Source organism: Aphidius gifuensis, linkage group LG4, assembly GCF_014905175.1.
Source record: "Aphidius gifuensis isolate YNYX2018 linkage group LG4, ASM1490517v1, whole genome shotgun sequence".
Lineage (NCBI taxonomy): Eukaryota > Metazoa > Arthropoda > Insecta > Hymenoptera > Braconidae > Aphidius > Aphidius gifuensis.
Genome location: NC_057791.1, coordinates 10,091,727 through 10,115,394, shown reverse-complemented (window position 1 = coordinate 10,115,394; position 23,668 = coordinate 10,091,727). Strand labels below are relative to the sequence as shown.

At 30.9% G+C, this 23,668-nt stretch overlaps 3 protein-coding genes across 23 annotated transcripts; 1 reads left to right on the top strand and 2 right to left on the bottom strand.

Moving 5' to 3' along the window:
• Positions 1-2,136: 2,136 nt before the first annotated feature.
• On the top strand, positions 2,137-6,139 carry LOC122855009 (RILP-like protein homolog). 10 transcript variants are annotated; one of them, XM_044156090.1, is made up of 8 exons: positions 2,137-3,011; positions 3,231-3,620; positions 3,692-3,833; positions 3,914-4,062; positions 4,135-4,505; positions 4,681-4,712; positions 4,971-5,069; positions 5,139-5,627. In XM_044156090.1, exons 2-8 carry the CDS (start codon positions 3,303-3,305, stop codon positions 5,279-5,281), a joined length of 1,254 nt encoding a protein of 417 aa, XP_044012025.1. In that variant the 5' UTR covers positions 2,137-3,011; positions 3,231-3,302; the 3' UTR covers positions 5,282-5,627. The 10 variants fall into 10 exon arrangements, with proteins under 10 accessions (XP_044012025.1, XP_044012029.1, XP_044012026.1 ...); XM_044156094.1 differs by having other exon boundaries at positions 2,138-3,011; positions 3,692-3,824; positions 3,935-4,062; XM_044156091.1 differs by having other exon boundaries at positions 2,138-3,011; positions 4,681-4,725; positions 5,139-5,370.
• LOC122855008 (microprocessor complex subunit DGCR8) lies at positions 5,840-19,548 on the bottom strand. Of its 12 annotated transcripts, none has more exons than XM_044156084.1 (5): positions 19,290-19,548; positions 8,068-8,552; positions 7,906-7,989; positions 6,733-7,838; positions 5,840-6,658 (listed from the first exon to the last, which is right to left on the bottom strand). In XM_044156084.1, the coding sequence occupies exons 2-5, from the start codon at positions 8,519-8,521 to the stop codon at positions 6,326-6,328; spliced, it is 1,977 nt and encodes a 658-aa protein (XP_044012019.1). In that variant the 5' UTR covers positions 8,522-8,552; positions 19,290-19,548; the 3' UTR covers positions 5,840-6,325. The 12 variants fall into 12 exon arrangements, with proteins under 12 accessions (XP_044012019.1, XP_044012012.1, XP_044012024.1 ...); XM_044156077.1 differs by having other exon boundaries at positions 8,068-8,547; XM_044156089.1 differs by having other exon boundaries at positions 8,068-8,539.
• A 1,017-nt stretch (positions 19,549-20,565) lies between these two features.
• LOC122855007 (protein transport protein Sec61 subunit beta) lies at positions 20,566-21,908 on the bottom strand. The gene is made up of 3 exons (XM_044156076.1): positions 21,373-21,908; positions 21,076-21,275; positions 20,566-20,999 (listed from the first exon to the last, which is right to left on the bottom strand). Exons 1-3 carry the CDS (start codon positions 21,373-21,375, stop codon positions 20,912-20,914), a joined length of 291 nt encoding a protein of 96 aa, XP_044012011.1. The 5' UTR covers positions 21,376-21,908; the 3' UTR covers positions 20,566-20,911.
• Positions 21,909-23,668: the final 1,760 nt, after the last annotated feature.

Genomic DNA, 23,668 nt, shown 5'->3' with positions numbered 1-23,668 from the left:
GATTATTTGTTGTCTGTAATCTATTTCTACATATAAATATAAGACGGATTATTTTTCAGACAATGAATAGACACAAACTCATAGACACAAACTCGTTAAAAATTACTAGTGATTTTTATCGTATTCGGTATAATTATTGAACATTATTTTTCGTTAAAAGGTGACTCATATATTATGATAAATATCGTAATAACATGAATTTAAAAAATTAAAAAATTAAAATATGCTAATTAATAGAAATACATAGTGTCATAAATTTATTATTACAAAATATGAGAAAATAAAAAAAAATATATCATCGAAAATTATAACTCTTAAACATAATAAATATATCTTATTTATCATTCATCTTGCGGCATAACATTATATCGGATAAAAGCAAAATATTTTAATATGTAACTAGGAAAAGTCGATTTACGTAAAGTATTCAAGTCGGACATAGTGCCAACTGGATATTTACCGACATTCAATATCCCTATTACGGACTAAATGAGCTTAAAGAGACTTTATTTTTCGGATGTTCACCCTGAACCAGTGATGGGTAATTCGACGATTTTCGGGGTATCATACAATCATACGTATGATACTACATAAAGTGTATGATAGTTGAAACTGCCCTCTTTTATTATAAAATGAACTAAATGATTTATTAAACTCTCACTCACACCACTGTACAGAGCTGTCAAACTGTTTTTTTTTTTATTACACGATAAATAATAAATAAATTCATCAACGTGTATAAAAAATTATATTAGAATTAAAACATTATACGAGAAAATAATTTAACATTCAATATTATGACTTCTTTAAAAAATTAGCTCAGGAGTTTGTCTGCAGTCCAATTCACAGGGCATTACAATTTAGGGCTTTTTTCCACCACTCACGGCGCTTGTGAAGCTTTTGTATGTAAAATCTATATAAAAAAAATTTTTACGAGCGCCATCAGCGGCAAAGAAAAGCCCTAAATTGTAAAGAATTTGCCCTGTGAATTGGACTGCTGAAATATATTAAAGTATGCCAATATGATGAAAGAAGTCAACTTGGCAAATAGGTCTCCCGGATTAATATAATACGTTCCTCATAAACAACGACAGGGAAAATATATTTGTGATATTGAGTGCTGTTAAATTATCCGTGTGATTATAATCTCATAATTGCTGTATTTATTATTTTTTTTTTGCAAGCTAATAAAACTATCTTTTTTCCTGGCATTTCATGATGTTCCTTAGAACCTGTCAAAACCCTCCTTGCCCACATATCATGTCTACTATCTCATTTTTTATTGTAATTTTTGAGATTATTCAAATAAAATACACACAATCATTTTTCGTTAGTTGATTTATTAATAAATATTAATAAATTCTTGAGATTACATATTATGTTGGATGTTGCCATATTGTTTTTGGGCGCCAAATATGTGTACAATGGCGGATAGGCAAAATGGCGTCAGTAAAATAGTTTCAAAAGTGAAATGTAGAGGCGCTCTTAATGTATGATACATGGCGTATGATAATGGAGATGTATCATACTGTATGATACAGTGTATGATACTGCTGTATGATACACCGGTATCATACCTACCCAAGGGGACGTTCCAAAAATCGCTCGGAAACCCGGAAGTTCAAGATTGTGATCATAGAAAATTTTTGATATTTTGTTGTGGTAGACATGATTTTTTGTTCATGTATTTTTATAGGCACAAATCAATAAATTATTATTGTTTAATTATTAATAATAATTATAGAAATACTTTTTACAACCGTAATAAGTAACAAAAGCAAATGGCATATGCAATATGGCTGTTTTTGTTGTTTACAATATCTACAGTAACCTCTAGTCACGTTTAAGTTTATTTTATCACTATATTTTTTCATCTACTGCGCCGGTCCGGGTTTCCGAGTGATTTTTGGAACGTCCCCCAACACTGCCCTGAACGGTGTAACCGAAACTAGCGCTCCGGGCCGCAAGCCAAATTTTTTATTAAAGGAATGCACCCTATAACCACTGAAATATAATAAAACTGGAAGGTGAACTCCTATGCTAAGCCAATGCACGGAGTGTCGCTAGAGATAGCAATATATTGGATGGCTTTCCCTCTCACTCACGCATGCGCACATTAAATCTTGTACAGTCAACGTCAAAACAAACTAGTACTACACGATATAAAAGTTACATTATATTTCAGTACAGTCTCAACCAACTTTAGTTGACGTGACTGTACCGACAAGGACAAAAGCCCATCCATTGAATCTCTCTCTCTCGGCGACGCTAAGTTCGGCTTCCAGTTTTATTATATTTCAGTGCCTATAACTCAAAAATTCGACCATTTACCATGGAGAGTTGGAGACCTCGGGTGCATTCCTTTAATAAAAAATTTTTTTTCGCTCTGCAATTTCGCCCTGTAATACTGACTAAAAACTAGAAACAGAAACAACGACAAAAGTGATAGAATCCTCTATGTAATTCTCCAGACTTTGAACATTTACGATAATATCCTGTACAACCTATGTTACAATAACAAGCAATTACAACAAGTAAATTCTCTTTTTATTTCAGTTTGACATAAATATTGAACAGTAATTTTTCCAATAATTGAAAGCCAAAAAAAATAATGTCATGTGCTAGTACTGCCACTACAAGAAACAGCTTTTTCCTATAAAATTTTGGTCGGTATTACAAGGCGAAATTGCAGAGCGGAAAAAAAATTTTTATTAAAGGAATGCACCCCTCCATGCCATTTACCCAACACTGACTAAAACCTATCACTGCCGTCCAGTGGCACCATCTTTTACTATGTTAGTATGTTTTTACTACATTTTTTTTGTGTAAACGATGTTTTATATAGATTTTGGATTTGACTGGATTTGACTGGATTTGACGTAATTTCTTAAATTAAATGTTCAATGACAGTTAACACCCGTTAAATCACTTTAAAAGCACGGCAATTGAGTTCGAAAAGACATCTTTAAATGAATCATGAATATCAATATTTGTTTGTCATAAACTGACAGGTATATCATCAATACATACTCCATTAAATTGAAATCTTTTCGAGTGATTTAATCTTTTTTTTTTTTATTTATTTGTCAATTATAGAATTTAAGTTAAATTGATTATCCAATTCATCGTAATTACACATGCTTGTCATGTTCTGCAGCATGAGTCATTTCGAGTATATTTACAACAGCATTAATCACTTATTATTTTTTTTCATCTTTTGTTTTTCCCAGATATCAAGTTAAAAAATTTATCCTTTAATGATTTCGGATATTATTGTTAAAGTGGTAGAATAATTTATTTGAATGCCGCTTTACTTGAGAACCTTCAACAATTCGATTGCTAAAATGGAAGAATATACACCTGGTTCAGATGTATCCGTTGTTGATGTTTATGATATTGCATCAGAAATTGGTAAAGAATGTGAAAAAATGATTGATACATTTGGTGCTGAAGCCGTAACTGGTCTTATGCCCAAAGTTATCAGTGCACTTGAGCTTTTGGAAAATTTAGCAACAAGAAAAGAACGAGAAGTTACAACCGTTCAAGAATTAACATCGAGAATATCACAATTGGAAAATGATAAAATTGGTAAAGCTGAAGATAGACAAAGATTTGAAAAGGTAAACTAAGGAATTTGATCAAGTTTTTTACAAGTGAAATAAATTATGTATTATTTTTATTTTTTTCTTAGGAAGTTGAACAAACTGAGGAATACTGGAGGCAAGAATCCCGAGATCTAGTTGGCATGGTAACACGTCTACAAGACGAAAATCGTCGATTGGCTCACGCACTCCAAGAATCACGAAATGACAGTCAGGACAGCGGTAAACAAAGTACTAACAATTAAATCCCGTAATTATACTATGAACCAACACCTCTAGATTTGATTTTCAATTATTAACCTATCGAAAAGTTAACACTTATAAAATTTCAGCTTTTACTGCAAGTCAGGAAGTTGACGTTGGAGTTTTGCAGCGTCTCAGAGGATTGATAGATCAGCAACGTGATCAAATTCGTGCAAGAGACAGAGAACTTTCCCAAAAAAACTTAGAGATTGAAAATGTTAGTTTAGAAAAAAAAAATAATCATCTTAAGTACTTTTTAAATTAATGGTTAATCAATTTTATTTGATAGTTAACAGCTCAAGTTGAAAAATTGACATCAGTAGGTCGAGAGTTGAAGCGTAAACAACGTCAAGCTCAAATGCAATCTCGTGGCTTAGTTGAAGAACGTGCTGATTTTCTAGCTCAATTGCAGGATCAAAATCGTGAATTAATAAATTTACGTGCACGTCTTGGTTTAGCACGCAAAGAAAATGAAGATTTAACAAAATCTCAAGGTTGTCCTGATTTAACAAACAAAGTAATTTACGATTTGGATGATCCTGACAGACCGCGCTTTACCACCGCTGAGCTTAAAGAAATATTACATGAAAGAAACGAACTGAAAGCTAGAGTATCTGATCTCGAAGATGAACTTGATCTTTACAGACCAAAACCAGAAACGTATGATTTCAAAATTAGCTTAATTCCTGAATTTTAATTAAATCAATATTTAAAAAATTAATTTAAAAAAAAAAAAAAGCTTTTTCGTTAATATTATTTTGCACGCTTTATTTACTTATTGCATGGTTTGATTTGGTGTTACCTGATTGTTCCATCGTGCTTATGAACCAGCAAGTGGTCAACCAGCATTTAATTTCAAATATGACCGTAAATATCCTACGTAAGAATAATAATAATTGTTATTTTATCTTTTACTTTAATTTTAAATAAAAAAAATAGAAGATTGAGGGTCTCAATTCAATAACAAGTTGAACGCTCGAAGCCTCTACGTTATGTTGCGCAGAGGCTTTCAGCACTCAAGATCTTATTGCATCCGGATCCTCAACTAAGATAGTTAGAATTATTGATAAAAATTATTATTATTGATTATAACTTATAATTTATAAGAAATATTTATTTTATTAGACCTGAAGATGAAAGAGATGGTCCAGTTCAAGGCCCGCTCCCTTATGAGCCAGATGATGCTCCTTGGAAAAAATCATCTGAATCTGGCATTCGCAAATTGTAAATTGATATATAATAATTATTAATATCTAAAAATTATAATGATTTATTCTAATGACTTACTTTTAGCTTCCGAAAAATATTTTCTGAGACGAGTGGAAGTTTTCTCGGTGGTAGCAGTCCAAGAAGAAGTCTTTCTAGTCTATCCAAAATGGCTCTCTCTGGCAACGGCGCAACTGATACATCAATATAATTCACTCAAATTATACTAAAATGCAGTCTCGTGATTTATTGTTTTTCATTTCAAATATCATTAAAAAAAAAATAAATAAATTATACCGTATATCTTGTTGCCAAAAGTAAATTTATGATTATTGTCATCAGATTTTTAATCAATATCAAGTTGCAATAGATATTCGAGATTAATATTCACAAATGAATTTGTTTTTGTGTTATCATTAGTAATTTTTTTTTTTTTTTCATATAAGTACACATTTATAAAATTGAAGAAAATCAATATACTTTCAAGTTATTTAAATCATGATATTCTCAAAAAGTATTGTTATTCGACAAGCCTTTTATTTTAAAATATAGATGAAATTATCAAAAAAAAAAAAAAAAAATAATAATTTTAAAAATTTCTACAAATACGCTCATTTCTTAAAAACTTTTATTTGATTTTATAATACATCTCAAATTTAGAACATAGTTGAACTTATTCATTATTCCGAAGAACAAAAATATTCAAAATAACATTAATGAAAAAAACTCACACATAATTCAAAATTTAAAAATACTAAAGAAAATTTTATATTGAAAAGTCGATGTAGTCGAGTTTAGTAAATGTAAAGAACAGAAAATTGAACAGATTATTCTTTCATTAAGAATTATAATAAATTATGCACGTCGGTAGATCAGAACAAAAAAAATTACACTGTATTTTATCAAAAATCAGTTACATTAATTTACATTTGATATATCGCAATAAAAAAATCATACTAATAATAAAGTGAAGACAAAAAAAGGCATTCCCAAAAAAAAAAAATAGAAAAAAATATAATCCATTTGCCACTTTGTATATAACATAATAAAATTCAAATAAAATAAATTTATCAGAAGAAAAAAAAAAATTATAAAGCGTTATAAGAAAAAAATTGTTAATGTATATTAACAATTATTGTGAGAAAAAAACTAATTTTAATTTACAGTCTTTATACCGATTATTCAGTTTGCAGCAAGATAAACTTGATCACTAAGCGTATTCAGAATTATTATAATAAAATTTTGATAATCAATTATTATTTATAGTTTATAAACTATAAATCAACGTTATTAAGATTTGCAGCTGAACCAGTTGGTAAATCTGATGGTAAAAATTTACCAATTGGTTGTATTGCCTGGCGTTGTTCAGATAATTTTTTCATTTCTAAACGTAATTTATCAAGAATCGCATGATTTGGCTGATTAACAGCAGCTTTACCTTGTAAAAGAGTTATTTCTTGTTCAAGTTGTTTTTTTTCTTTGAATGATTTAACACTTCGTGAACCGTAAAGACGAAGAAGAGATCCCCATGATTGAATATGTGGATGGAGAAGTTGAAGAATTGCCTGAGCAGCTCGTTGTTTACCGTCTTTTTTATTTCGGCAAATCTAAAATTAGTAATTAAAAATAATGAATATATCTTCTAAGTAAAAGAAAAAAAATGATTGAAAAATTAACTTACCACAGTCGCTTCATGCTTAGCAACTCTCATTGTAAACTCATTTTTTTGATGTTTTAAAGTATTAACTGAATAATTAATATGCATATCACCGAGACCAAAATTTCTTTGTAAACATGTTATCAAAATAGCATGTGGTGATGGTTCAGTTGTTTTGGCACAAAATTCAGCAACTCTTGGATCATTTATCGATATTTCATCAAAAAAAGAAAGATCAGTATCAGTATTAGCACGTGATGCTTTAATTGTACTACTAGAATTTGTTGCTGTATCACCAGTACTGCCGGTTGAATCGCATGATATTTTATCTCTCATTTGTGGTATTAAAATTTCCAATGTTTTTCGTGCTGCATTTGCTTTAGCTTGTTTTTTACTGCTACCAAAACCACTGCCATACTCCATATCATTTATACAAACAACAGCTGAATATGGTGTTGCTGCATTTTCAAGTTCTTTGAATTTATACGTTGGTTGTTTTTTTAAAGCATGTTGTACGTATTCATGAAGGATACAAACATAACTTTTACCAGATGGATTCATAATCCAGTGCTTGGGTGGTCGCTGTCCATTATTTTCTTCACCAAGTTCTGTATTACTATCACCAGTTGTAACAACACCACCAATTGGAAATGTTATTAATTTTGTGCCATCTGGAAGTGTTGGACGCTCAAGTTGTTTTTTGTGTTTTTTATTTTTAGTAAATTTTCTTCTAGCTGACCAAGACTGAAATCTCATCACTTTTATTGACTTGAAACGGAATAATGTCTGACAATATTCACGTAATTGTTCACTATCAAGTGAATGTGCTGCTAAATTTTCTTGTATTGTTTCAATTTTAGCACTTGGCAAAGTACAAGTATCAGTAACTGGTTCACGATTCAATTCTTTTTTTCTTTCTTCTTCTTCCTCTTTAAGAGCTCGACGATATTGCATACAAGGTATTGCACTAACTGGCACTTCATGCTTTCTGACACTTCCTGGACCAAGAAAATATGGCTTGGCTAACGTGCATACACGTGTTTGTTTATTTAGATACAGGGGCATTCCGCTGTTGTGAGTCACTTGAACCCACCCTTCTGGCAGTACGTCAAAATGATTGTGTCCTATTTCTATTAACCAAAAAGTTTATTATGATTAATGATAGAACAAAAATCTAATAAATTTTTAATATATTACCATCCAAAACTAATTTTTCTTTTTCTTCGTACGGCATACAGTCTCCTTTTTTTCTGGTTTTTACTTTAAATTCATCAGAAAGACCTAAAAAACAAATAGCCAAACATTATAATATTGTTAAATATTATATCAAAAAGTTTATTAATACTTTAGATTTTTTACCCTCCTCCAACATGGCTTCAATTTCTTCATGTGGCACTTCAGAATCCAAACTATAATTACTATCACTGTTATAAACAGAACCATCTTGATCCAGTTGTCCATCAAGATCGTCGAGTATATCAAATTGTCTCAAATCATCTTCATCATCTTGATCTGATGTTATTGAAGATTCTAAACAATTTGTTTCATTTTTGTCAACATTATTTATATTAATTTGATTTGTTGAATCATTTTCAACTTGAACTTTGCCATCATCATCATCATCATCATCAACATCAACATCATCAACATCATCATCATCATCTTTAAGAACAAGTGTCTTGTCTGATAAGTTAACATTATATCGAAATGGGCAGTGAGATTCTTTTATTTTTTTCTTAATTGGCTCAGATGAATTGGCTGCTATATCATACTTTCTTCCTGTTATTCGCTTGTTTTTACCTGCTGTCTCCATATCTTTGCGACTATTATTCTGTAAAACTAAACTGTCAAGACTATTCACAAAAAATATGAAATATAAATACAAAAAATCGAAATCAAAAAAAAATAAATAAATAAAAAAGGAGAACTTAAAGCAGAAACAATTATTTTTTATGAAGAAAAATGTCGTATTGGCCTTGCCGCTTTCACCAATGAGCCCAAAGTCCAATCAAATGGATATCATTCTCACATTTAAAATAAGAATGACAACGAAAATTGGACATTTGCATTGATGTGAGCAGTAAAAGGCCTGGTCTTTTAGTATATTATGATTTAATACAGTATTATTGTTTTATTATTACGATGAGAATGATTTAACTATTTAATGTTTGTTTTTTTTTTTTGTGCCAATTATGAAGGTGAGTAAACAATTTTAGTTCGAGGACCATGAAGACACGACATTTGGCAATCACATCTCACTGGTCAAAAAGTTTTTTTAATTGATTATCTTGGAATATCTAATATTTATCTATTATTCTGTATTATGGGAAAAGTTTTTTCCGCTGCAGACGATGCCATCCTCTCGATTTTTTAAAATAATAGGTTATTTACATATTATATATTATAGTATAAAAATTTAAAATGTCACAGAAAAAAGTTTTACACTTTTTTTTCGTAAAATATTGTTAAAAATTTTCCCAATAAACTCTTGTTCGTTTAGAAACTTATGCTATTTTACCACAAATTGACTATCTACATTGTCGAGCGGGTGGATTAAATCCACTGAAATATAATAAAACTGGAAGCTGAACTTAGCGTCGCCGAGAGAGAGATTCAATGGATGGTCTTTTGTCCTTGTCGGTACAGTCACGTCAACTAAAGTTATTGAGACTGTACTAAAATATAATGTAACTTTTATATCGTATAGTACTAGTTTGTTTTGACGTTGACTGTACCAGATTTAATGTGCGCATGCGTGAGTGAGAGGGAAGACCATCCAATATATTGCTATCTCTAGCGACACTCCGTGCATTGGCTAAGCATAAGGGTTCACCTTCCAGTTTTATTATATTTCAGTGGTTTTGACGTTGACTGTACCAGATTTAATGTGCGCATGCGTGAGTGAGAGGGAAAGCCATCCAATATATTGCTATCTCTAGCGACACTCCGTGCATTGGCTAAGCATAGGAGTTCACCTTCCAGTTTTATTATATTTCAGTGATTAAATCACGGAGGCGCCATGTTTAGAATTACGGCAGCCATGATAAAACGCAAACTTTTGCGTGTCGTGAGTTCGCACCCACAGTACTACACGAGTACTGAGTACACGATATAAAAATTACATTATATTTCAGCACCCGTATTCAGAGGATGTTCTCATTAGGGCGTTTTTTTTCCGATGGTGGCGTTTGTGAAGCCTTCCTATATGAAATCTATATAAAAAAAATTTTGTCAAGCGCCATCAGCGGAAAAAAAAAGCCCTAATGAGAACAATTTTGCCCCGTGAATACGGCAGTCCAATTCACAGGGCATTACTATTTAGGGCTTTTTTTCACCACTCACGGCGCTTGTGAAGCTTTTGTATGTAAAATCTATATAAAAAAAATTTTTACAAGCGCCATCAGCGGTAAAAAAAAGCCCTAAATTGTAAAAAATTTGCCCTGTGAATTGGACTGCGGGTGCTGTACAGTCTCAAACTCTCAACCAACTGGCTTGCCATGGTAGAAATACTACAGGTATGGCAGTGCGCAGCCTGGTTTGGCCGCTGTGAATCGACCAATCAAAAGATCGCCTTCTCGCCACAAAAATGGAAGACTTTATGCGCGCGATACAAATTTGTTAAGAAAATTTTCAAGTTTTTTTTAAATTTTTCAAAAGTTATCATACTTATTCAACTAGATTTGGTATATTTTATAATGATTCACATACATCAAAAATAAAAATTAATTATTTATATTAAATAAATAAATCCAAGTATAATAAATACAACACAACCTCCATTGTTTGTGGCATAAAAAAAACAACAATAATGAAAATATTATAATTTATTTGTTAAACTGTCTTGGTTTTTTTATTTTTCTGATTTTTTATAAACATGCTCCACATATATTTATTAGTATTTACAACAATATAAAAAATAGTTGTCAAAACAGTATGTTAGAGAGAGAGGCTCTTATAATAGAGATTGCGTGTTAGAAAGAAAAGCAAAACAGCTCGATGGCGCGTTGTTGATTGGTTGAAAAAATAAGGCTGCGCAGAACGCGACGAAAAAAGCATGGACTACTGCCATACCTGTAGTACTTCTACCATGCTGGCTTGCGGCCCGGAGCGCTAGTTTCGGTTACACCGTTCAGGGTGAACATCCGAAAAATAAAGTCTCTTTAAGCTCATTTAGTCCGTAATAGGGATATTGAATGTTGGTAAATATCCAGTTGGCACTATGTCCGACTTGAATACTTTACATAAATCGACTTTTCCTAGTTACATATTAAACTATTTTGCTTTTATCTGATATAATGTTATGCCACAAGATGAATGATAAATAAGATATATTTATTATGTTTAAGAGTTATAATTTTCGATGATATATTTTTTTTTATTTTCTCATATTTTGTAATAATAAATTTATGACATTATGTATTTCTATTAATTAGCATATTTTAATTTTTTAATTTTTTAAATTCATGTTATTACGATATTTATCATAATATATGAGTCACCTTTTAACGAAAAATAATGTTCAATAATTATACCAAATACGATAAAAATCACTAGTAATTTTTTACGAGTTTGTGTCTATGAGTTAATAACCTGAACAGAACCATATATTACAAAAATATGTTCAATGGTAGTCCTCGAGACCCAGAACACGTTGCATCTATTGGCTTCCGTTTTAATGACCTGCCGTCCACAGGTAAGCCAGGTAAAAATTTGATAATTTAAACAACTCTTCCGCACATAATTTTTTATCAAGTACTTTTAATTTTATTGTATTAAATTAATTGTAAAATGGCTGCCTTATCAATTACCATCCGGCCGAGATATTAATTTTTGAAAATTGAAAAAAACATGAATTTTAAAACACGTTATAAATGGCAGCCGAGCTAGGTTATTTTTTTTCAATGTATTTTAAATATAAAAAAAACTTGGCTGCCAAAAAAATAATTGTTAAAGTGGTTAAAAAAATTATCAAAAATTAAATTGAATTGTAGAGTAATGCGGGGAAAATAATACAGTGGTGGGGAGTTTTGTATCTTTCTTTTCTCTATAGTTTTCTTTTTCTAATATAAACTCCAAGCTGACTGCCAAACTCCCCACCACTCTATTATTCTCGCGCCACTCTGTAATCCCCATACCGCTCAGCCACCGCATTACTCTACAATTTAAATTTTATAATTTAATTTTTAATAATTTTTTTAACCACTTTAACAATTATTTTTTTGGCAGCCAAGTTTTTTTTTTGTTTAAAATACATTGAAAAAAAATAACCTAGCTCGGCTGCCATTTATAACGTGTTTTAAAATTCATGTTTTTTTCAATTTTCAAAAATTAATATCTCGGACGGATGGTAATTGATAAGGCAGCCATTTTAAAATTAATTTAATACAATAAAATTAAAAGTACTTGATAAAAAATTATGTGCGGAAGAGTTGTTTAAATTATCAAATTTTTACCTGGCTTACCTGTGGACGGCAGGTCATTAAAACGGAAGCCAATAGATGCAACGTGTTCTGGGTCTCGAGGACTACCATTGAACATATTTTTGTAATATATGGTTCTGTTCAGGTTATTTGCAACCTACTCACGGACTATTATTCGGATTAAGTTTTTTTGATTGTGCACAAAAATAACAGCTTCCTATTTTCGAAAATTGGTGTAGAAATAAGGATGATTCGCATTCGCGTCGTGAGTCGCTCGGCACTGACGCAGGCACTTGCGACTTTTCTAAAACGAAGACGCAGAATGCTTGCGGCTTGACGCAGAGCCCGCGACACCACCTTGCGTTTTTTTCGAAATAATAATCCGCCATTGTTGTTGACATATATTTATTTGTTTCATATTGTGCAACAACCTAACCCTCAAATAATAAATATGTTTTTTACATTAGGGCTTTTTTTTCCGATGGTGGCGTTTGTGAAGCTTTTCTATGTGAAATCTATATAAAAAAAATTTTGTCAAGCGCCATCAGCGGAAAAAAAAAGCCCTAATGAGAACAATTTTGCCCCGTGCATACGGGTGCTGGTTTCGGGACGCTTAAGGAAAATTTTTGTCTAAAACGGCTTATAAAACTACCAAAAAAATACATTTCTATATATTTTTTTTTCATTAAAATAGTCTTTGAAGTTATTAAAAAAAAATATAAGTAGTAAATAAACATAATGGTTTATTTATAATGATTTGTTTATGATTTTATAATGATTTTTGCCCAATGGCCGAGTTACGGGACATTTGAAAATCTGGTGCCGGAGTTTCGGACCGTGTAAGTACGAGTTACGGGACGCTTATAAATAAATTGGTCGTACAGGGAAAAATAATTGTAAATAAATACTTATAAAGTGTTTAAATGTTTTAGTAATCATTTTCCTTTATTTAAATATAAATTTTAATAATATAAATAAAATAAGAAGGCTCTGAAACAGTCATCTATGAACGCGCATTATGTTTTTTTTTTTTTTTGTTCTTTTTTTTTAAGTTTATCATGTATTTTTTTTAATACAATTGTTATTGTTTTATTTGTGTAATCACGTTTTTTATTTTTAATTCTCATTTTAAATATTTAATTTTTATTCGAAAAAGTAAAAAAAAATATAAATAAATAAATTCAACAATTTTAGGTTAAACATGGTGAAGATAGGAAATCCGTGATCGGGCCAAGCATTGATTTTCGAGACCCAATTACGGATTCCAGTATTATTAAATAAATAATTAATAAAAAAAGAATTATTTATTAAAAAATAAAAGAAAATTAAATTTCGAATAGATTATGTCTCATATGTATTTTTTTTTATACTTACATAATATTATATCTTAACAAACGAAATAACATATATTCTTAACGTTCAGGACTACGACAAACTAGGACACTACCGAAAAGTGGTGGAAAAGTTTTTACACGATATTTTATTTTTTTTTAAGTGATTAATACTAGAGTTAAACATTAATCCTTTTTTTTCGCCAAAAATAAAAGTTTTTCTTTGTAATAGAATTTTTTTTTTTATCGTATATATCAACAATAATTAATAAATATAATAAATAGAGGTACCGTCCCGTAACATGGACGTGTCCCGAAACCCGGACAGTGACCTTATATATATACTATTTAGGACAATGATGACAAGAAAGTAAATTTTTTTAAAAATTAATTTGATAAAAATACACGTTTATTTTTTTTTAACACCTGAAATAAAAAAAATTTTTTGTTTAAAACCTAAATTTCTCTAAAAACTGTTGCTCACTCATATATTCAATAGGGTCAGACATATTGCGAATATTATTGTTTAACCTCATATTAATTCATCTTAATCTCCCTGGAATATTCATTTTGTTCTTCTCTATTTCTATTTTTGTCTGCAACAGTAACAACAATCAACTTGAAAATTTGACAGCTTTATTCGTTTACATTCTTAATAGGGTTATGGTGCTCAAAATCATCAAAACACTGAAATATAATAAAACTGGAAGGTGAACCCTTATGCTTAGCCAATGCACGGAGTGTCGCTAGAGATAGCAATATATTGGATGGTCTTCCCTCTCACTCACGCATGCGCACATTAAATCTGGTACAGTCAACGTCAAAACAAACTAGTACTATACGATATAAAAGTTACATTATATTTTAGTACAGTCTCAATAACTTTAGTTGACGTGACTGTACCGACAAGGACAAAAGACCATCCGTTGAATCTCTCTCTCGGCGACGCTAAGTTCAGCTTCCAGTTTTATTATATTTCAGTGCATCAAAACATGTCGTAAACATGGTAGAAATATACAGGTATGTCCATTCCTCGGACGAAAATAAATTCTACTGCGCAAAACTCTAAGTAGCCATCTTGTCTACATGTGTATAAATCTGTGTGCCCGTCATATTATTATTATTAGCCATCTTGTTTGCATGTGTGTAAATTTGTGTGCCCGTCATAGGGTGCGTTCCGTGGCTATCCAGTCTGTACGAACTTCAAAATGGCGACGAAAAAAATGAAAATTCTAATAATGTTAAAAGTTACTATGATACATCACTATAGCCAAAGAGAAGGCCAGAGATTTATAAAAACTTAAAATATTAAGTATTACTATTTTTTTCAGGTTTAAGTTAAAAGAGTTTCTATTTAATTATTTCAAATCTGTCGAATAAATTGGCTAACGTCAAATTTGTTCAGATTATTTTCAAATGAAAAAAATCAGGTCTACCACAACAAAGAATCAAAATATTTCCAAACTCCGCCATTTTGAAGTTCGTACGGACTGGATAGCCACGGAACGCACCCATACTATTATTATACTGTTATTAATTAATGCAGAACATGTTTAAAATTTACATTAACCATAATTAAAAACTTTAAAAATATTGTTTAATAATTATACATATTTATAAATGTGTCAAAACAATTAGAAGTTAAATTTTTCCTTTTTCACAAAAAACAATTAGGAAAAATAAAAGGAATTTTTACATATTTAGTTAACAAACTAGAAGTATGGATGAAAAAAACAATATAAATATTGCACTGAATGCAATACAATGTTTGGTACATACTTGTACGTACATTTGACTTAGAGTTTTGAATGAGAAAATTATAGAAAATAAAAAAAAGAAATAAGAAAAAAAAGTTAAAAAAAATATGTAACAAAGTTAGATATAAATTTTATTTTTAATTTTTATAGAATTAATCATTTGTTGATGTGTCTTTATTATTTCAATTTTTTATTGAGACCATCTTTGATATGTACTTCAAATTATGATTCAAATAAAATCGCGCCAATTTAGCCAATATGGCGACGTAGGGGCCGCACTTTTTATTAGGTGCTTTCTTTTGTGTATTTATTTTTTTTCCTATTTATTTTCGCGCAGGCGCAGTTGAATGCGCAGTCAGCAAAAAGTCACTTTGCAACAGCGTAGGACATGAAAGGCTGGATTAGCCATATTTTAATTCTTATTTTTTAAGAATTATTTGTTCGACGCCACTGTTCTCTTCTCATGTTTGCATAATATGCGCATGTGCATGATCATGCGCATTAAAGTGAAAAAAAATAAATACACAAAATTTCTACCATGGTCGTAAATATATACATCGATGTGAACCCCAGCTCGACAGCATAAAAATTGATAAAAAGGACAAGAAAACTAGAAAGACTCTTCTTGAAAAATGAGCTCTCTTGTCATAGAATACGATTCATACAGCACCCGTATTCAGAGGATGTTCTCATTAGAGCGTTTTTTTCCGATGGTGGCGTTTGTGAAGCTTTTCTATGTGAAATCTATATAAGAAAAATTTTGTCAAGCGCCATCAGCGGAAAAAAAAGCCCTAATGAGATCAATTTTGCCCCGTGAATACGGGTGCAGAACTCTGACAAAAAGTTTTTTAAGCACCGTCATCGAAAAAAAAAGCCCTAATGAGAACATCCTCTAAATACGGCTGCAGCACCCGTATTCACCACTGAAATATAATAAAACTGGAAGGTGAACTCCTCTGCTTAGCCAATGCACGGAGTGTCGCTAGAGATAGCAATATATTGGATGCAGTGATGGGTAATTCGACAATTTTCGGGGTATCATACAATCATACGTATGATACGTATCATACGTATCATACTACATAAAGTGTATGATAGTTAAAAGTGCCCTCTTTTTTTTAAAAATGAACTAAATGATTTATTAAACTCTCACTCACACCACTGTACACAGCTGTCAAACTGTTTTTTTTTATTACACAATAAATAATGAAAAAATTCATCAACGCGTATAAAAAATTTTATTAGAATTAAAGGGTGCACGGGTGCATTCCTTTAATAAAAAAAATTTTTTTTCGTTTTGCAATTTCGCCCTGTAACACCGACTAAAAACTAGAAACAGAAACAACGACAAAAGTGATAAATTTCTCTATGCAATATTCCAGGCTTTACAGTTCACGATAATGTGTGGTACGACCTATGTGACAATAACAAACAATCACAACAAGTCAATTTTCTATTTATTTCAGTTTGATGTAAACATTGAACAGTTATCCTTCTAATAATTGGAAGCCAAAAAAAATAATGTCATATGCCAGTACTGCCACTACACGAAACAGCTTTTTCCTATAAAATTTTGGCCGGTATTACAGGGCGAAATTGCAAAACGAAAAAAAATTTTCTATTAAAGGAATGCACCCTTTGACTTCTTTAAAAAATTGGCTCATGAGTTCGCCTGAAATATATTCAAGTAGGCTAATATGATGAAAGAGGTCAACTTGGCAAATAGGTCTCCGAGATTAATATAATACGTTTCTCATGAAGAATGACAGGGAAAATATATTTGTGATATTGAGTGATGTTAAATTATCTGTGTGATTATAATCTCATAATTACTGCATTTATTTTTTTTTTGCAAGCTAATGAAACTATCTTTTTTCCCGGCATTTCATGATGTTCCTTAGAACTTGTCAAAACCCTCCTTGCCTACATATCATGTCTATTATCTCATTATTTTATTGTAATTTTTAAGATGATTTAAATAAAATACACACTTATATACTTATATTTTTCGTTAGTTGATTTATTAATCTATATTAATAAATTCTTGAGATAACATATTATGTTGGATGTTGACATATTGTTTTTGGGCGCCAAATATGTGTATAATGGCGGATAGGCAAAATGGTGTCAGTAAAATAGTTTAAAAAGTGAAATGTAGAGGCGCTCTTAATGTATGATACATGGCGTATGATAATGGAGATGTATCATACTGTATGATACAGTGTATGATATTGCTGTATGATACACCGGTATCATACCTACCCAACACTGATTGGATGGCTTTCCCTCTCACTTACGCATGCGCACATTAAATCTTGTACAGTCAACGTCAAAACAAACGTCAAAGTACTACGCGATATAAAAGTTACATTATATTTCAGTACAGTCTTAACCAACTTTAGTTGACGTGATTGTACCGACAAGGACAAAAGCCCATCCATTGAATCTCTCTCTCGGCGACGCTAAGTTCGGCTTCCAGTTTTATTATAGGTGTGTTCGTTCACTATTCACACCGAGCGTATGCACGGAGCGTATGCAAGGAAGCGCTAGAGTTTTGCGGTCATTTGAAGAAACTTTAGTAACTAAAATTTACTAAAACATTCGTTATTTTCAGTCATTGTGTTTATTTTGTTAATTTAATAATTTTTTCTCAGACGCAAGAACAAATTACCAATTAATAATAATGAAAGAGAGCGAAAGAACTGGAAAAAACGAATAGCAATAAATAAATAGTAAATTTTAGTTACTACAGTTTCTTCAAATGACAGAAAAAGCTAGCGCTTCCTTGCATACGCTCCGTGCATACGCTCGGTGTGAAAAGTGAACGAACACACCTTCTATTTCAGCACCCGCACCCGTATTCACAGGGCATTACAATTTAGGGCTTTTTTTATCCACGGGTGGCGCTTGTGGAGCTTTTATAACGTCAAACTCCATGATTTCAGCATTTTTTTTCAACATAGTCCTGGGGTGCGTTCCGTGGCTATCCAGTCCGTACGAACTTCAAAATGGCGACGAAAAAAATGAAAATTCTAATAATGTTAAAAGTTACTATGATACATCACTATAGCCAAAGAGAAGGCCAGAGATTTATAATAACTTAAAATATTAAGTATTAGTATTTTTTTCAGGTTTAAGTTGACAGAGTTTCTATTTAATTATTTCAAATCTGTCGAATAAATTGGCTAACGTCAAATTTGATCAGATATTTTCAAATGAAAAAAATCAGATCTACCACAACAAAGGATCAAAATATTTCCAAACTCCGCCATTTTGAAGTTCGTACGGACTGGATAGCCACGGAACGCTCCCCTGCACCCGTATTCACGAGGCAAAATTGTTCTCATTAGGGCTTTTTTTTTCCGCTGATGGCGCTTGACAAAATTTTTTTCATATAGATTTCACATAGAAAAGCTCCACAAACGCCACCATCGGAAAAAAACGCCCTAATGAGAACATCCTCTGAATACGGGTGCTGCATAGTACGGAAGCCGGGTAGGGACATTGAGTGCTTACGTGCAATCGTACGAACGCACACAGAAAACATCAAAGTTTGCGTACTTGCAATCGTACGATTGCACGTACGCACGCAAGAAAAAAATAAAAATCGGCGCGCGCATGCATTGGCCCGCCATATTATATTTCCATTGGCGGGCACTGCGTATAGAACTATGGCTATGGGTCGAAAACTATCTGGCGCAGTGGCCACCACTGAAATATAATAAAACTGGAAGGTGAACTCCTATGCTTAGCCAATGCACGGAGTGTCGCTAGAGATAGCAATATATTGGATGGTCTTCCCTCTCACTCACGCATGCGCACATTAAATCTGGTACAGTCAACGTCAAAACAAACTAGTACTATACGATATAAAAGTTACATTATATTTTAGTACAGTCTCAATAACTTTAGTTGACGTGACTGTACCGACAAGGACAAAAGACCATCCATTGAATCTCTCTCTCGGCGACGCTAAGTTCAGCTTCCAGTTTTATTATATTTCAGTGGTGGCCACATGCCTTAATAAAATTTATGTTAAAAAAGCTTTTATATTTTTTTTATGACCTACTTACAGTAGTAGTTTAACGAACACATGAAATCAAAAGACACATTCGTTTGTATTTCATATGATTTGGTAGATAAACTGGCTTCCATAAATAGCCTACGTATAACTTCTCTTAGCCTACTATAATATTTGAATACAATCTAAACTTTTAAACTAAAAATCTTGGATGACAATAAAATAAGTCATTGTTCTATTGATAATCACTGATTTTTATAGCATTTTCGATGAGAAAAGTCTGCTATCGTTGTACTTTCGAAATAATTTGATTATTTGTAAGGGTTACCACATGCATCGAACGCCAAATCAGGACATTGTCCAGCACCCCCCCCCCCCGCCCCTACATAAAAAAAAATTTAACACGGAGTTAAGTATTTCTTTTTTAATAGTTATAAATAATGTTCACAATAAATATTTATTTATTATTATCGATTTTTATTCACTCTCGTGATTTTTAGCAGAACTAAATTTTTTCAGTATACTTTCATTTTCTAATCTTTTAAAATATTTAACAATCAATACATGAATTTTCAAAATTATATAGGTAATACAATTATTTAGTGTTTATATTTTTTACAAGAAATTCCGTTTCTTCCACTCGATTCATTGACGGTGCGTTTATCATCGAAAATACTCTATTACAAAAAAAAAAAAAAAAATGCCAAATCAAGACATTTTATCAAAAAAGGACATTTTCACAATTGATCAGAACATCTGTTCCCAAATCAGGACATGTCCTGATAGAATTCGGCATATGGTAACCCTATTATTTGTCGACGTTATGAAGAAACTGGAACCTGTCAACAGTATTTATATGGTCTGATCCTTCAAAATTTTGGTGTTTTTTTAAGTCTCAAAGCAAAAAAAAGTCCCAAAATTTTCTTTCGCATTTATCAGTATTTTGGTAAAGCTATGATATTTCGTCATGAAAGGCCAATATAAAGTAAACTTACGCCTACGTATCGAATATCCGTGTTGCACTTTTAAAAGTTGTACACTGTTGAAGCAGTACATAGATCATTTACTATTTCGATCAATATTACTATTACTATATTACTATTTTACTATTTTCAATTTTGACGAGTCGTCAAAAATAATCATCAAGTTTTGATAAAATTCATAAATTCTTAAATTTAATAAGCCTCAAACTTTTAGAAAATGTAAAAGGAATTAAAATTAAGTATTGACCAAAAAAAAAAAAAATTAGCGTGAAAAAAAAACTTTCTTGTTCAGGATAAGATTAAGTTACAAAAGTAAAATTATAAAGGTTACAAAAACATAGCAACTCAAGAAAGATTACAAACAAAACTATATTTTATGTAGTTTTCGTAAATTTTATTTTCACAATGCTATTAATATTTTTTTAATCATTTTATGATTCTTATTTCATGAACGTAATTTATTGTTTATCAAAAATTATATCATTTCAAAAAAAAAAAACCGTTAAATAGATTTCTTGTAATGCATAAATTATATAATAAATGTAAGTTAAATGCACAAAAATTGAACCACAAAAAAAATATGATCCTTGGATAACGTCTTCTTTTTTTTTTTTTTTTTTTTGGAAGAGATCCTTATGATTTCTTACACTTAATGTAGATATTGTAAATGATTGAGATCTTATAAAATCATTTAAGACCTGGTGTATTTACCCCAGATGTGTAGCATAAATACAGATGCGATGAACAAAAGTGACATCACAAGAACAGGTACTGGTCCACTATTGGAAATAATTATTGTTTTAGAGATTAATATTCGGTTTCTCTATGAGGGTCAAATTACTTCATTACACTTACACTTTGATACCTGGTGAGTCATCAGTGTAAAATCTCCACATGCCACCAGAACTGATACCAGTATTACGATTTCTAGCAGATGTTGCAACGGTTGTTTTACGTTGTCTAACGGTACCACCAGCTGCACTTGTTCTCGGTGCAACAGCTCTGCTTGGTGAACGACCACCGGATCCAACATTTGTTGCACTTGGAGCTGCGGGCTGGTTTTTTTTTCCAAAAAAATTAGTAATTCAACAGTTTATGAAGATTATTATTTACTGATAAAAAATGAATAATTTAAAAACATTAAAAAGTTACCATTTTAATTATTGATGATTGAACAATTCTAAATAATTAATCTTAATGTTATGTAGAAGGTGTTTAACGAGTAACTGACTTACAAATAATACACAAATACGTGGATGTAAATTTACTTTGGAGCTACGTATTTGATACTTTGGAAAAGGCAGACAAAACACTTCGCTACGTGGTCAAAAGCCTGTGAACACGTCATTGGGAACAAGGTTGGGTAAAGCAACGGCCTGAGAACAGTGATGGGTAATTCGGCAATTTTTGGGATATCAATGATATCATACAATCATACGTATCATACGTATGATACGACATCGAATGTATGATAATTGAAAGTGCTCTTTTTTTTTATAAAACGAAGTGAATCATTTATTTAATCCACACAACTGTCGAAACTGTTTTTTTCATTACAACAACAACAATAAACAATAGATCAATTCATCGGCCTCTATAAAAAATTATATTATGATTAAATCATTGAATATAGAAATTTTGAAATCAATATTATGACTATACTTCGGAAAATTGGCTTGGAGACACGCGGAAAGAATCATGTTAGTACGATTAGTGGGGCACGGCCATTTTCCCCACTTGCAATTGGTACGACTTATAAAATTATCGAAAAAATAAATTACGAAGTGTAAACTTAAAGAATTATAATGTGCACCAATTATTATTGTCTCGAATTATAGTTTGTAAGAATCGTATTGTTTAAATTGTTTAAACTGATGAAAAAGTAAACGATAAAATTATTATTTTGGAGAATAACCAGTTTGTAGAATTTTATTTTTAATATATTGCAAATGATATGTATTTGATAAAAACCGAATATGAAAAAACATAAAATGTAAAGTAATAGATTATGCATAGTTCAGAATTGTTAATGGCTAGGTTTTCTAAATTTGGTAATTATTTATTTATCGAAATGGAAAAACTTAGAAAATAAAATACATAGAATTAGAAAAATATAGAAATACAAGTGTGCCGAAGTGCAAAAAGTTCGACAGTGCAAGTTCAGTGTTTTCAGTCGATAATGTGATGGTAAAAGCGAAAATACAGTCGACTTAGAAATCTTTTTTACCTACTACAAAAATAATCTCATGGTAAATATAGAATACAAAACTAAGACTAAAATACAAAAAAACATTTAAATATTATTTCAAATTCTTGATAAGTTTTGTTTATATTTAACTGTTATATTTTGAATAATTGTGGCAAGTAAAATTTATTGAATAATCAATGTAAGTTTAACTATTATCTTTTCCTTGGTAATTATTTTAATTATTTTAAATAAAATTACTGCAACTAATTTTAATAGAAAAAAAAATATCAAGGACAAGCGGTATCTAAGGAAAAGATGTGGCTGAGGAATTAATGTAGCCAGAAAAATTATGTGATAAGCAACATTATTTCCTTAGCTATTGCTTTTCCTTGGTATTTTAATTTATTAAAATAAATTTTAATAATTTTATTTGGAAAATAAATAAATGAAATACCAAGGAAAAGCAGTAGCTAAGGAAAAGATGAAGCTAAGGAATTGAGGTTGCCAAAGAATTATGTTTCAAGGAAATAATTCCTTAGTCACATTAATTCCTTAGCTACATCTTTTCCTTAGCTACTGCTTTTCCTTGGACATTTGTATTTTTAAAAAATAAATTTACATGTATTTTATTTATAAAATAAATAAAAAATGTCCAAGAAAAAGCAGTAGCTAAGGAAAAGATGTAGCTAAGGAATTAATGTGACTAAGGAATTATTTCCTTGAGACATAATTTTTTGGCAACATTAATTCCTTAGCTTCATCTTTTCCTTAGCTACTGCTTTTCCTTGGACATTTGTATTTTTAAAAAATAAATTTACATGTAATTTTATTTGAAAAAAATAAAAATGTCCAAGGAAAAGCAGTAGTTAAGGAAAACATGTAGCTAAGGAATTAATGTTGGTTAAAAAATAATTTCTTATACCCACTCTAGCAACTGTAACTCCTTAGCTCAATCTTTTCCTTAGCTACTGCTTGTTCTTGGTATTTTTATTTATTTAATGAATAAATTACATGTATTTATCGAATAAAAAAAAAAAATTTTGGCATGAAGGTTCCACTAAAAAATCATAGGAGGCACTGTGAACGCAGTGTAAGATACTTCGATGTATGAAACCAATGATGTAAGATACCAAGGTATCTTACCTACCCAACACTGATACATGTTAATTAATACGAAATTAATTTTGCCAGAGAAATTAACATGCAGGGGTGCATTCCTTTAATAAAAATTTTTTTTTCGTTTTGCAATTCTGCCCTGTA

What these genes read in the sequence shown, in the direction of transcription:
- LOC122855007 (XM_044156076.1), bottom strand. An exon ending in GACTCACCAGGTATCAAAGT is followed by an intron (nt 21,000 to 21,075) that starts GTAAGTGTAATG and finishes TATTTCCAATAG; the next exon opens with TGGACCAGTACCTGTTCTTG.
- LOC122855009 (XM_044156090.1), top strand. Translation starts at nt 3,303, where the DNA reads ATGCCGCTTTACTTGAGAACCTTCAACAATTCGATTGCTAAAATGGAA. An exon ending in AAAACTTAGAGATTGAAAAT is followed by an intron (nt 4,063 to 4,134) that starts GTTAGTTTAGAA and finishes TTTATTTGATAG; the next exon opens with TTAACAGCTCAAGTTGAAAA. An exon ending in TACAGACCAAAACCAGAAAC is followed by an intron (nt 4,506 to 4,680) that starts GTATGATTTCAA and finishes TGAACCAGCAAG; the next exon opens with TGGTCAACCAGCATTTAATT.
- LOC122855008 (XM_044156077.1), bottom strand. Translation starts at nt 19,371, where the DNA reads ATGGAAGCCAGTTTATCTACCAAATCATATGAAATACAAACGAATGTG. An exon ending in GTGTTCGTTAAACTACTACT is followed by an intron (nt 8,548 to 19,289) that starts GTAAGTAGGTCA and finishes TTGACAGTTTAG; the next exon opens with TTTTACAGAATAATAGTCGC. An exon ending in TGAAGCCATGTTGGAGGAGG is followed by an intron (nt 7,990 to 8,067) that starts GTAAAAAATCTA and finishes TTTGTTTTTTAG; the next exon opens with GTCTTTCTGATGAATTTAAA.